We start from the raw sequence: 12,509 nt of genomic DNA on the forward strand, positions 1-12,509 counted from the left end.
CAGAAATAATGAAGTGGATCAGGGGGTTTGCTTCTTGGGTTTCAAACCCCTGCAGAGCGCCGGCCTCTGCAGGGGTTTGGTAGGAGGTCACTCGATGGGTGCCATAGGGAGCCGAAAATTCGAAAATAGGCAGGAGGCAGGGATTGTCAATTGCCTCCGCTCTGCAGGACACCCCTCTCAAACTCTCACCCGCGGCCCCCTGACTGGTACACAATCTGAAAATGGTTACCCTCACACCTCTTCGAGCAGGGTCAGCCTGGGCCTAGGGATCAGATAATAAAATGAGATGGAGGGCTCATTTGAAGAAGGAAGGGATGAACCTATTGTAATAAAGCAGCTGCACTGAGAGCAGCACATGTGCAAGTTGTGAAAGTGTGTAAAGGTATGGAATACAATCCTTTTTAGGATTTTCAGAACTACAATTCTTAGAATACATCATTCTTTACATTGAACACCCACCCTATACTCCAGTAAACTTCAACAACCACAGTTTTCAAGTGCCATACTAGGATGTTTCAGATTCTGGGAAAGTGATTGTTTCCCGGTTTCTGGAATGGAAACATTGAAAGGTATCATGACAGAAGCCTTTAAGTAAGAGTTGTACAGCATGCCTCATTAGCTAAAGATGGCTTTGATAAAGTGATGAACAACACAAATGTAGATGTTGTCGACTTGAACCACAGACATGGAGTTCTCATGACATGCTCCGTTTGACTTTTTGGCAGCAAGTGATTTCAGCTGGTTGAACAAAGGCAGATCATTTACTTGTTTGAGCTTTGATAACTGATAGCAAAAGAAAGAGAGGCTAAAATGTCCCTGATCAGATCAAAATGGCAGGAAGCAAATGTTTTTATCACAATCTCAGCGAAGGTCTCTGTAATGGACTAGGAATGTAGCTGGAAAACGTCAGTGAGGGACTGAGCTGGAGGGAGATAAAACAACTGACCATTTTCTGTGTTTTTTTATTTGCTGACAAATGGCCTAAGATGGCAAATGGAAACAGAATAGGAAACAGCGCAATGCCTCACCAACCAGATTGAGCAACAACAATCGTTGTTTTGCATTGCATTCAGGTGGCCAATGAATGTTGGACTTGTTTGAATGTGTCCACTGATGCAGTTATTTCTAGAGGATATATTTTAGTTTTTTGCGTGTGTGTTGGCTCACTGAATGGAGCGAATGAGTAGGCTGAGGCATGGGACCACAGCTGGATTAGCTGCTCAGCTGTGCTTTTGTTTATAAAGTTTCAAACTGCCTGAGGGATTTGTATTGTCTGGAAGTCATCACTGTAGCATGAAATACGAAAAGATATAAGGCACATGCCAGTAGGTCTTGCTGTTTTTCTACCAGTTTGGACGAATGGCAATATGAATGGTTCGTAAAACAAACATACTGGATTGGTTTCGTGGCATTCTAAAAAGGCAGATTTTAGGAGCCTTCATAAACTAGTGCCAAAACATCCTAAAGGTGTTCCTTATACCCTCTTCACCTCCTGTGTAGCTTTTACTTCCAGTGTTTTACTGCTTGCTGGTGTGAGAAATATATCTGTGCTTTTATTGGCAGGTTAAGACATGCTTTGCTATAATGAGCATTAGGTTTCCTTTGAAAGCAGCTCAAATTAGCTGGGAAAGAGAGGGATGAAAATTGCTGAATGGACTTTACAAGCTCTTTTATTCACCCCCATCTCTGTAGTGCGTAATCGTGAAGTCTTTTTAGTTAAATAGCTCATGAATGATGCATTGGAAGCTACACCAGTCAACTCTGAACTCAGGACTAATTGATGATTGCTCGCAAACAGATGTTGGCCCGGTTCGAACCACGGTTGTTAGCAATTATTTGATAAACAACAGGCTAATATGCTAATTGGTACCAGCTGTCAATGAGGTTACTCGGTGTGTTTACACTCCAGTTACAGTAAGACGCTCGACTTCACCTGTCCCCCTCAGGGCCTGACTATTCTTCACCAAGCCCCCCTGACTACAAGGCAAACGTACACCCCTTTTCGAATGCACACAAAACACATCATTACCTTGTTCAGTTAGCATAACATAATCAACCGGTTTTAGTGACTGCCAACATATGCACATGGACACAACAGTAAACAATGGAAGCCTTGTGCACCTCTCATTTTGCTAAACAAGTGGATTTCCTCCTCTTCCAACTGTTTTGGTTCTGGCCTCCCTGTGGAATGTTTTTACCGGGGTACATTCCTCACTCTTGGCTCATGGCTTTCCGTGTTGGCTAAGACCATGTGCGTTGGACGGCTCTGTCACACAGAGAACTGAGAAAAATCCATCAACACAGCGACCGCAAACCATCCTCAAAAGAGGAAATGTACCACATTTGGATGTCCAATCAGTGTTGATGATAACTGTAGTCGAATGAAGTAAATCAATTCCTCAGCGGGTGCTATTTAGAAATGGCAAAATATATTATTTTTTCTGCATTCAGCGCTGTCATTTGAGGACTAGGGCTGGTAACTTAGCTTGTTTTTATCTGAGCATAAAGTGAGTTTTATTGTCAATTATTGCAAATGTAAGCTGAATTGTTGAGTAAGGTGAAGAGGTAAAGCTGTTCCCCTTTTGGTTAATACTGGGTTTGAACTACACGTTCTTTATTACCGTCTTAAGTATAACTTTAAGCTGGGTGTCAGTAGCTTGCGTGCAATGCATCCTGGTATACGTATGCACTGCAAGCACAACTCAGGAGAACTCAGCTTTCTCTGTTAATATAGCACGAACTGATGAATGTATTGCTTCAATCGACTACATTTACCATCAACACTGATTGGAAAGCCACATAAAAGGTGGTGAATTTTCCCTTCAAAGGAACCTCTCTGTGAAAGCCTGCAGCACATCTGATTAAATGAAGATGCAGGAGTCCAGGCAGAGCCATGACCACAAACCCAAATAAACAGAAATGTCGCTATGGATGATGTGGCAGACAAATGTGTGCTTGTGCGTTTATGTGCAAATGTGTGTTGTCATACCTGCCAGGTGGAGGCCCCTGGAGTACCCTGACAAGAGCCATTAAAGTTTATAAGCGTGAGGCCCAGCTGTCAATCAAGCTGACAGGCTGTGCCCCTCCAACCTTGCTCTGAAGTGAACCCCACAAAACCCCAGAGAACCCCTGACCCTGCTTTGACAGGGAGCTGGGATAGTATGGGCTGGGCAGGGCTGATCTGGGAGTGGCTAAGGTTATGGAGGGAAGTTGGCGGCTTTTGCCTGAAGGTTGAAGTTTTCGACAGAAAGATTGATGGTTTGGGTCCCCAGAGTGGCAGGGAGATTGCGGGATGCTAGTGATGAAGAAGTACTGCTCTCTCCCCCCTGGGCCACAATCGAAGTAATCCGGACTGGCTGAACCTCTTCGGTTTCTAGAAGATGATCTCCATAGCTGACAGCTCTGGGCAGCTCCCACTTGTACTTGAGTGTTGCTCTTCGCACTCAGACCAAAAAAACTCAAGTGGTTGCCTTGGTGTGGGGGTGATTCTTTCCAATGGCCTAGTTAGTAAACACTAGAACTATATCATCCACTTGAGAAGGTCATTCATCAGCAGTGTGTGCTTGCAAATATTTACTTGGTCAACATCTTCTGACAACTCTTGCTGGACCTTGCCTTTTATTGCCCGGAGCCTCTTTGCTTTTGTCATGCCGCACACAGACTAACACTGAAAAGTCTAATTGGACAATTCTCTGTGCGCTTCCAGTTCTTTATAGAGAGAGAGTGGATCATCCAACAGAATGCTTAAAACCAATCAAATAGACAAATGGCTACCAGGCAGGTGTCTTTCCAACTTTATTGTTCTTAATAGCATATACAAATATGTCTGACTTCTCATAATCCCATATGCTATAGCCAGAAGGCCCTTTGTCGGGGCTAACGTACCATATTTACTGTTAACAAACAGCATTTGAGAGCAGCTTAAAACTCTAGCAATGTGTAGAAAAAAAGTTTAGTTTAAGTGATAGTTGCAAGGATAAACTATTGAGCTTAGAGAGTTTGATGTACAGTCACAAAACTAAATATGCACCTACATGCAACATGTCCTTCTAGCAATTATGACACTTGATGGAGATTTGTGCCTCTGTTGCCAAAGAGCAAATAACCCAATGTAAATATATGTCTGTGTGCACGCACCTCTGTACGTTCCTGTGTGCCTTATGTAGCCTGTCGTGCCACAGCAGGATTAAAGTATCCCTCTTCCCTTGGCCCCCGCTGACCCCTCCCACACACTATTTGTTTTAATTTAAGGAAACTTCCAGCCTTTGCTAAGCGAGACCGACCGACGATGACTTTTTTCTTTTCTCTCTGGCATCCTACTCCCAATGCTCTTGCCAAAACCTTTTTTCTTACAATCCGTGTATCTCTCTAAATGTTTCTCAGTTGGGCCTTTAGTACCAAAAAAAGGGTGCTTGTCGTCTGTGTTTAGAATGTTGATCTGAATGGGCCCGTTTGACAAAATGGGATGAGAAAGTGTCCTATGTGCAGTCGGCCAAAGGGGAAATTGAATCATTCCGGGTTGGAAAGGCACATCTGGGAATAGCCCTGTTTCCTCTGAATTGTGGCTTGGAGAGATTCAGAGACTTGCTCCCTGAGGTGTGTGTGTATGTGTGTGTTTGAGTGTGTGCATGAGTATACATGTGTTTGTTTGAGCAAGTAGGTTCCCATGTGTATGCATCTGTGCACGCTTGTATGTTTCCTTAGAGTGGGAGACAGTACAAAGCACATATTGTAGTTTGTGTCAAAGAGTAGGAAAGCTCTCGCTGAGTGGGAGGAGGTGTGCATCTGCAGGCTCTCTTTCTATTGTGTCAGCAGCTCCAGCTTGTTCCCCACCTCTCGAAGTGATTCAACACCGGGCTGTGGTCCACATCCAAAAGTGATCCTTTAAACCAGGAGGGAACCACGTTAGTTCAAGAGAGGCTCCTGCTGTGATTTGGAGCAGCGTTTCTGAACACCTGTCAGTCACATTCAGAAAAACCCTTATCTGGCTGTATTCAATGTATCTAAAAAAAAAAAGCCTTGAGTAATGTAATGCACCCAGCTGATGTTCCCAGTGGGTATAGGTTCAGTGCCAAGTTGTCCGCCCTGCAGCAGCTACATTTCAGTGTCCTAAATATTCTCAAAAATGTGCTTAATGGATTCTTTCATTGATTGATAGATTGATCTTATTTTCTGTTTGTTTCAGTTGGACCCCATTCCTGACGAGTTACTTCAACAGAGACCGAATGCTAATGCTGTCCACTCTATGGAGAAAGTTCTTGAAATACAAAGTGAGTGGATTAGTTACACCGAGACAAAACATTCATCATCATTTTTGTGATTTGACCTTATTGAATGATATTTGGTTTAGGTTTTAGATGGATGACTGTATCTGTACATATGATAAGTACTATATTCCCGATGTAAAACCTCAAGAGCCTCTCTGTGGTGAAGTGGCCCAAGATGCACAGCGGTACTAACCGAGTTTTACCTTGTTCCGGTCTTTTGTAGGTAAATACTGGCGCTCACTGCTGCGCTCCGCCTCGACACTCGGTTGCTCTCTGAGCGAAGCCCTTCGGTGTGATGCAGACGAAGCAGAGACCGTCTCAGCTATGGCCTCACTGTCTGTCGCCAACAAACACATCGGAAAGAGGTATACGGTCTTATCCATCTCAAGTTGTTCCCAATGACTGGTGATCCTTAGTTCAAGTTTGAAGGAGTCATTCAACCTTTTTTTAAATAAGCTCATCTCTTTCCTGCTGTGAGATAGATATTTAGTTCAGTGCCTTTCCTCGAGCATCCGCTGGTGGCCTGGCAACATCACAGTGCAACAAGACGACTTATGTTACAGCAGGGGTCGGCAACCTTTTTGATATGAAGTGCCATTTAAAAAATAACATCTGATTAGTGTGCCGACGTTCGTGAACTGTGGGGGGGGGTGGAGCTCGACACTCGTTACCTGTCAACGGGGGGGGGGGGCTCGTGAACTGTCAACAGGGGGGGGGGCTCGTGGACTGTCAACTGGAGGGCGGGGGGAGCCTCGCTGCGGGGAAGCTGTGGACCTCTGTCGCCTGTCAGCGCAACTTACATGATGCCGTTTAAACACATTTAAATAAATAAAGGGCGGTGCCGGCCGTCAGCGAACTGAGCCCGGTCGTCAACGGCCCGCTGGCGACCGGCTCGGTTCGCTGACGACCAGACGTACTGTGATTCTCCAGAACACACAGTTGGCCAGTCTGCCCCTGTGTAGCATATTATTTTCGATGACAGATGAGCAGATCGCCACTGGGCTTTCAACTAAAGACACAGCCACGCAAAAACTGCGGCATGTACAGCTCCTTATACTGCAATGAGTGAAGTGCGCTACACCCCTGATCGTTTCACCATCATGGAGGAAAGCAGCAGAAAGTCGACTGGAGTTAAAGAGAGCGGGGCCTAGAAGTTATCCTTCTGCGCTGCGTTGCGTGCATGGCTTCCTTCTGCAGGGGGAGACGTGCTCTGCCGGCGGTCTCGTTCAGGATCCGAAAATACAATTTAAATATTTTTGCACACTTATTCCTAGTGTGCCACTGGTTACGATCCCACGTGCCAATGGTGGCACGCGTGCCGGGGGTTGCCGACGCGTGCCGGGGGTTGCCGACCCCTGCGCTACAGTGATGATTATCTTTTTATCTAACTTGTCAGGAAAGCAAATAAATCATATGACAAATGCTTAATGTAAAACAATGACAGAAAAAAGTGAGAAATGTTGTGTGCTTTAGATTTGAAAACACATAAATGTTGGTAACAATGACTGTCAACTTTTGAAGTGTTACTTGTGTTGCATTAAGTGTCCTTTTGACAACAAAAAACATTTGTACATAGCCCCTAACTATCTTTATGTTCACTGTAGTTAATGTATTTTGTATTACTTTATATAGCATTTACACTCCTTTAAAATATACAGTCATGGTACTGTAAGCAAATCTTTTGATAACATTGTCTATTTTATCTTTTTCCCAGGGCTGAAGAGGAACCAATGGAAGAGGACGCTGTAATGTAAAGAAAGATCCCTAGCCTTTGACCACTCACACCAGTCTTTATCTTTGACAGTGTCGTCATCCTGTCAATTGAAATGCCACTCCTATGTCTCCCCCCTGCCACACCAAGATGGCATCCTTTTATGGGAGAGAACTAGCAGAGCTGACAAAAGTGGCACTGAATGGAAACGGAACACTGAAGATGAGCGATGCATTCGCTGATCAGCAGTGCACAGACTGATCAGCATAAATGCGTTGTCTTTGGATTTAAGAGGATTGACTCAGCCATCCCGCAATGACAACCTCGAGTGCCAGTGCTTTTAAAACACTACACAAGATGTACTTTTTGAATGCCAGTTGGACCCATACACGTCGTTGTCTACTTTTCCTATTGTTCAGTTTTTTCTGTGCTTTATCGTCACACTTTCATTGAAAAACCACCAGAGCTAATGTGATTGTGACTCTGCTCTACGGATGGATCATTCCTGCTCTTTTAACATATCCGGATAATTGGGACAAAGTGTTCACATTTGTTGCCGTTTTCCCTGAGGGGTTGAAGATAACATATGGAAAATGTCGGCGATTCAAATGACTGACAGTGAAAGACGTGTGCCTTTTTTTTCAAACCTGGTGGATTTTTTCTTGAAAGAACTTTGCCTTAAATAACAGGTTTGGGAAAAAGACCTCTCTTCTCCTCAACTCCTTAAACTTTTCTATCTTGGCAAGACATCCGATGCCTGCATGTTGTTGGCACATAGACCTTGGCATGTTTACCTATATTTCCCTGCAGCCTACTGTCTCTCCCTTTGCATTCATCCTTCCTTTATTGCCTTCATTTGAATGATGGCATTGTAGAAGGGAGTTCTCCGCCACAAGTTGGAGGTGGTTCACTTAGAGGAAGTTAGTAGGACTATGTATCAGAAACCTGAGTAAACAGCTTGAAGGGCTTCCTCAGACAATCTTGTGTCGTTCAAGCTTAGGTTCCAATCAAGCTAAACTTCTACTCGGTTAAATTTAGGTAACACAACTGTTATGTTGGGTAAAAAAAATCTTGGTTTGGCTTTGAAAAAGTAAGTTAGTTGGATAACTAAGTGAAGGACGTTAGTAACAAAAAAAGTCCACTTTGACTCTGGTTTCACAGAGGACCCGAACTCTGGGCCTCTTGGATCAACGTTCTGTGTTTGTTTGACACATCTATCCATTAATACTTCCTCCAAAGGCAGACTTCTGCTGACTTTCTTAAGAAACATATTTGTAACACGTTAAAAAAAACCTGGGGAAAATAAGTGTCACTTAAAACGTATTAGACAATGCAGTTTTGTTGTAGGGGAATGTCATGTTTAGGGAACCACGCTGTCTGTGGATCAGCATACATGTTGCATCAATCAACTGTTTCACCTTTCCTACATCGCAGCTGATTCAGTCTAATGTCGGGAGGTGTAGGGATGCAAATGTGGACCCAAGTGACGCGCCATGAGCTGCATTAGAGTCTCCTGCCAATGGCCAGAAAGGATAGGTACATCTTAATCACAATGTGCTGCACTAAAGCAACAGGACTTTAAGTCTATTTATACTGTATGTAGTAGATACACAACAGTAAACCTAATAGACTTTCTCTGTTGAGTCAAACCACTTTTTTTACATAATAACCAGTTTCTCGTTTCTGAGATGAATGAGGGAAATTGAGGACTTATTCTCATATGGGCCAATTTGTTGAACCATCCCTCTCTTTAAGACAACGGTGTCTCCGTGGTAACAATGACCAAACCACCTGGGATTTTCCAGGGGGGGTGTTCCAGCCCTGCATGGGCTCCCACAGCTGGTTTAACATCTGCAGTCCCTTGTTAAGCAACATCTGCTGCCCACATGTCAGGTACTCTGAGGCAGGTGTGTACATATGTTCATACACAGTGAAGCACAAGCTGCTTTTTTAAATATTCGAGTGGATACACATGTTTTTTTTTTATTTTTTTTATTTATCGTCCTTTTCTCTTGACCAATGACCCGGCTGGTGGGATAAACCCATGCATAATGGGTTTCCAACAACTTTGCTGAATCTTCCTCCTCCTGCATCTGAACGCTTAATCACATCTGCATCACAAATCCGTTACAAACACCTTAGTACTTAAGAAAATAAATAAAATATTGGCTAGTTTCCTTATACTTAAAGCTTAATAATATTGGGTTCTATACCGACTATCACTGCTGCTGGATAGCTGCATTTGGTTTTCCGTTTTTGCCCAAATTACACTGTAACCTAATCCCAGTGTGCAGAAGTGGACTTCCTGTCTGTAGCCATTCCTCCAACTTGTGTTTATCCCCTGGGATACTGCCGTCTCCCTCCTGTATCCATCTACAAACTAATCATTTTTCATGTGTTTTTTCAGTGAACAGACACAGTGCTGTTGTGTTTACTGTTGTTTACTGTACATAGGACATCTATCTGAGTATTCCTGCCACACACATTTATCAATGACTACTTTGGTTGATTCTCTTTCCTCTCACTTTTGTTGCCCTTTCATTGGACTCCTTTTATACTTTTTTAAATGTTTTATTTCCTTCCCTCTCTCTGTCTCTGTTGCATTGTAAAGCTGACATACTTCACGCATGTGAAGATCCAGACTCTGTTTTTAGCGGACATCACATGACTGTGTTTTCTGGGTTTTTGCGGGAGGGTTGGGATGCAAATGTTTCTACTTTGTATAATGATCGACAATTGTGTATTTACTGTCTGTTCATAGTAGATTTATATATAAAAGAAATGAGTATATTATATATTATATCTATACATACTGAAATACTATGATCTTGTTTTTGAAGTTGGTATTGAAAAACAATACTTACGGTCCTTTTGTAGGGTGTACCTGAAGGCACCGCTGACTGTCCTTGGTTACGTGTTGATAAGCATTTTACTGGTTGTCTTTTTGTCTTGTCACACTGATGACTAGTATTTGGCTTTATCCATCCCATCGGTACCAGAGAGCTGTTACAGTAGGGTGCCATTGCCCTCCGCTCAGCCTCACATCCAGGCACATGTTCCTGCTTTTCCAGCTTTTGATGTGTCTAGATACCATTGTAGAGCTACCTTTGAAAGTTTCTGTAACTTTAAGAAATGTGAGACAAAATTCTCAATCTGGATTCCACATCTCTCAAAAAAGTAGTTTCTCCTTCTTTGCAAATCCATCCACTAACGAGAACAAAAAAAACAAGACAAATTATATGGGTGGATAAATTGGAACACCGCTATGAACCCTAAATTAAATCCTACATTTTTAACAATGTCTTTGTCAAACAGGAACATATGAAACGTGTGTATGTGTACATACATATATATATATATATATATATATATATATATATATATATTTACATTGTCATAAGCTGATTTACATCTTCTAAAACCGCAATCAGACTTCCAAATAGTTTGTTCATCATTCATTTACTGATTGAATATGACCTCTATTGGCAGAGTAATGCTCTTAAATCACATCAACTCCATTAGTTTCCATGACTTCTGCAGATGGCCAGGCCAAAGTGCAGACGGTTGTATTCCTGCTTGTATGATCCACTACTTTGCAAATGTACCAGGAAACAATGGAAATGGACAAAAAGTAGGATTAACACTAAGTACAGCAAGGATGCAAGCAGTTTATGATTATTTAGTATGGTTTTAACTCCTTTCCATGGATGTGATTTTTCTGTCTGATCCCTTTGAATCAGTCAGCTCCCCAAAAACTTCTTTTTGAAAGATGTGTTTCTATGACTTTTCTCATGTTAATGTCAAACATCTTTGCCGATAGACATATTTGTGGTTGGATTATGACAATGCGCAAGTCATGCTTTCCAGAATCTCACCTGCATTAGACACGCTGACATCTCAGCTCCTGTAAACAGTTTTTTTTCGGTAACCCAGCCCAGAACATTCCCAGAAGCGTTGCTCAGCAGTGCCCGTCACAGAGTTTCTGCTTTGGTTTCTCAAAAGACGCCAAAGCTAGCACCGTCTGTCCTCACTGCTCGTCTTAACACAATGTCCAGTAACAAAGAGAAAACATTCCATTATGCTATCATTTCCATTTATTAGGAGGGGTCATGTCTTTCTGTTTGAACCCTCAGAGTTCTGACTTCATTCCTCCTTTCTCTCTGCATGATCCTAATGTCCGCATGCGCCCCCCCCCCCACCTGTCTTTCTGTCTGTCCCATTCCGCATATCAGCACAAGAGATCGAGCACTGAAGGACATTAGTACTTTCACTGTATCCAAACCGCCTCTTTTACTGCTTTCTTCTTTACGCCGGGGAAGAGTTTGGGTGCTTTCCATGTTGTGCTTTTACCCGTAGGATATGGAAACATGAAAGACTTCTGTTTAACATTTTACAAAAGAAAAAAAAAAGTATCTAGCACTTGTAACACAGACGATAGATTTTATTGTATTTATGTAGAAAAACAAATTGTTTTGGGGGGATGCTTTGTAAACCACGACGATAGAATGGACACTTTTTTTTATTATAAACCAGGCCGGATGTGACTTTGGTGGACTCTTGGGAAGACATGTTTTGTTCTTTGTCACATCTGGACTTTTATCAAAGGGCTCCATCCAGGTGCCTGGTCATTGTTACGGTTGTCCATTCCACTAAATAATACGCCAGTTATTGCTATGACCACTGTGGTTAAAACAAACAGTTCTAGGTTTACATATGTATAAAATGCATATTCTTTTCTTTTTTTTTATCAGATATGTTTTTGACTTGTTCCACCATTGTTACAGAAATAGTACATTTTTCTCGGGAACCTATGCTCTAACATGTTGTCTTTGACATCTACGATATAAAGTATTGTTTTGGAAAACTGCAATGTCTGTTTTTTATGTTAATAGTGTTGGTTGCTGGCTTTGATTGCAGGAAAAAGGATTATTTACTGTGATGCAAACGTGTCAGAAATGGCAGCAAATTAAGATGAAAATCGATTCAGCAGAGCCAAAGGCCCAATTCCAAACTGACCCCTACGCACGTCATAACCATTTGCATCTTCACACTGAGGGTCCACCACATTAAAGGTCCCATGTCATGGCCATTTCTACTGATCATAATTCCATTGTTGAGGTCTACTAGAATAGATTTAGATTGTTCGATGTTCCAAACTCACATTGGTTTCTCATACAGCATCTCTAGTATGTGTCTTCACTCTGAGGGGGCTGCAGCACCCCCATCTGCGAGGCTCCACTAGCAATCCGCAAAAAAAGGGACATTTAATATTGTTCGCTTTTAACTTTTGGGTAACATTGTATTCTAGTTTTTTATACCCGTGTTTAGTCTAGAAAACGGTAGACTAATTTGATTGTAAAGTTTGGGATATTTACAAACTAAAAGAGTTACAAAAAAGAAACCTACTAAAGTTTATTTTTAGTTTTTTTATATTAATTATTTGTTCAAATGTTTATAAGTCTTCAGACTCAACTGACGGGATTAAACTCAAGGAAATGTATCCGCTTCCTTGAAGCTCTATCTGCAGTTGC

General features: G+C 42.2%; 1 protein-coding gene across 4 annotated transcripts in view; it reads left to right on the plus strand.

Annotated features, from left to right (window-relative positions):
* LOC117485939 (histone deacetylase 4-like) overlaps positions 1-11,844 on the plus strand; it is a 164,002-nt gene extending 152,158 nt beyond the window's left edge. For all 4 annotated transcript variants that reach the window (XM_034134645.1, XM_034134647.1, XM_034134646.1 and 1 more), the window contains 3 exons: positions 5,186-5,270; positions 5,491-5,632; positions 6,982-11,844. In XM_034134645.1, coding sequence (XP_033990536.1) covers positions 5,186-5,270; positions 5,491-5,632; positions 6,982-7,021 — 267 coding nt within the window. In that variant the 3' untranslated portion in view covers positions 7,022-11,844. The remainder of the gene's footprint in view (positions 1-5,185; positions 5,271-5,490; positions 5,633-6,981) is intronic.
* Positions 11,845-12,509: the final 665 nt, after the last annotated feature.

The sequence above is a fragment of the Trematomus bernacchii genome, unplaced genomic scaffold (genome assembly GCF_902827165.1).
Source record: "Trematomus bernacchii unplaced genomic scaffold, fTreBer1.1, whole genome shotgun sequence".
Taxonomy (NCBI): domain Eukaryota; kingdom Metazoa; phylum Chordata; class Actinopteri; order Perciformes; family Nototheniidae; genus Trematomus; species Trematomus bernacchii.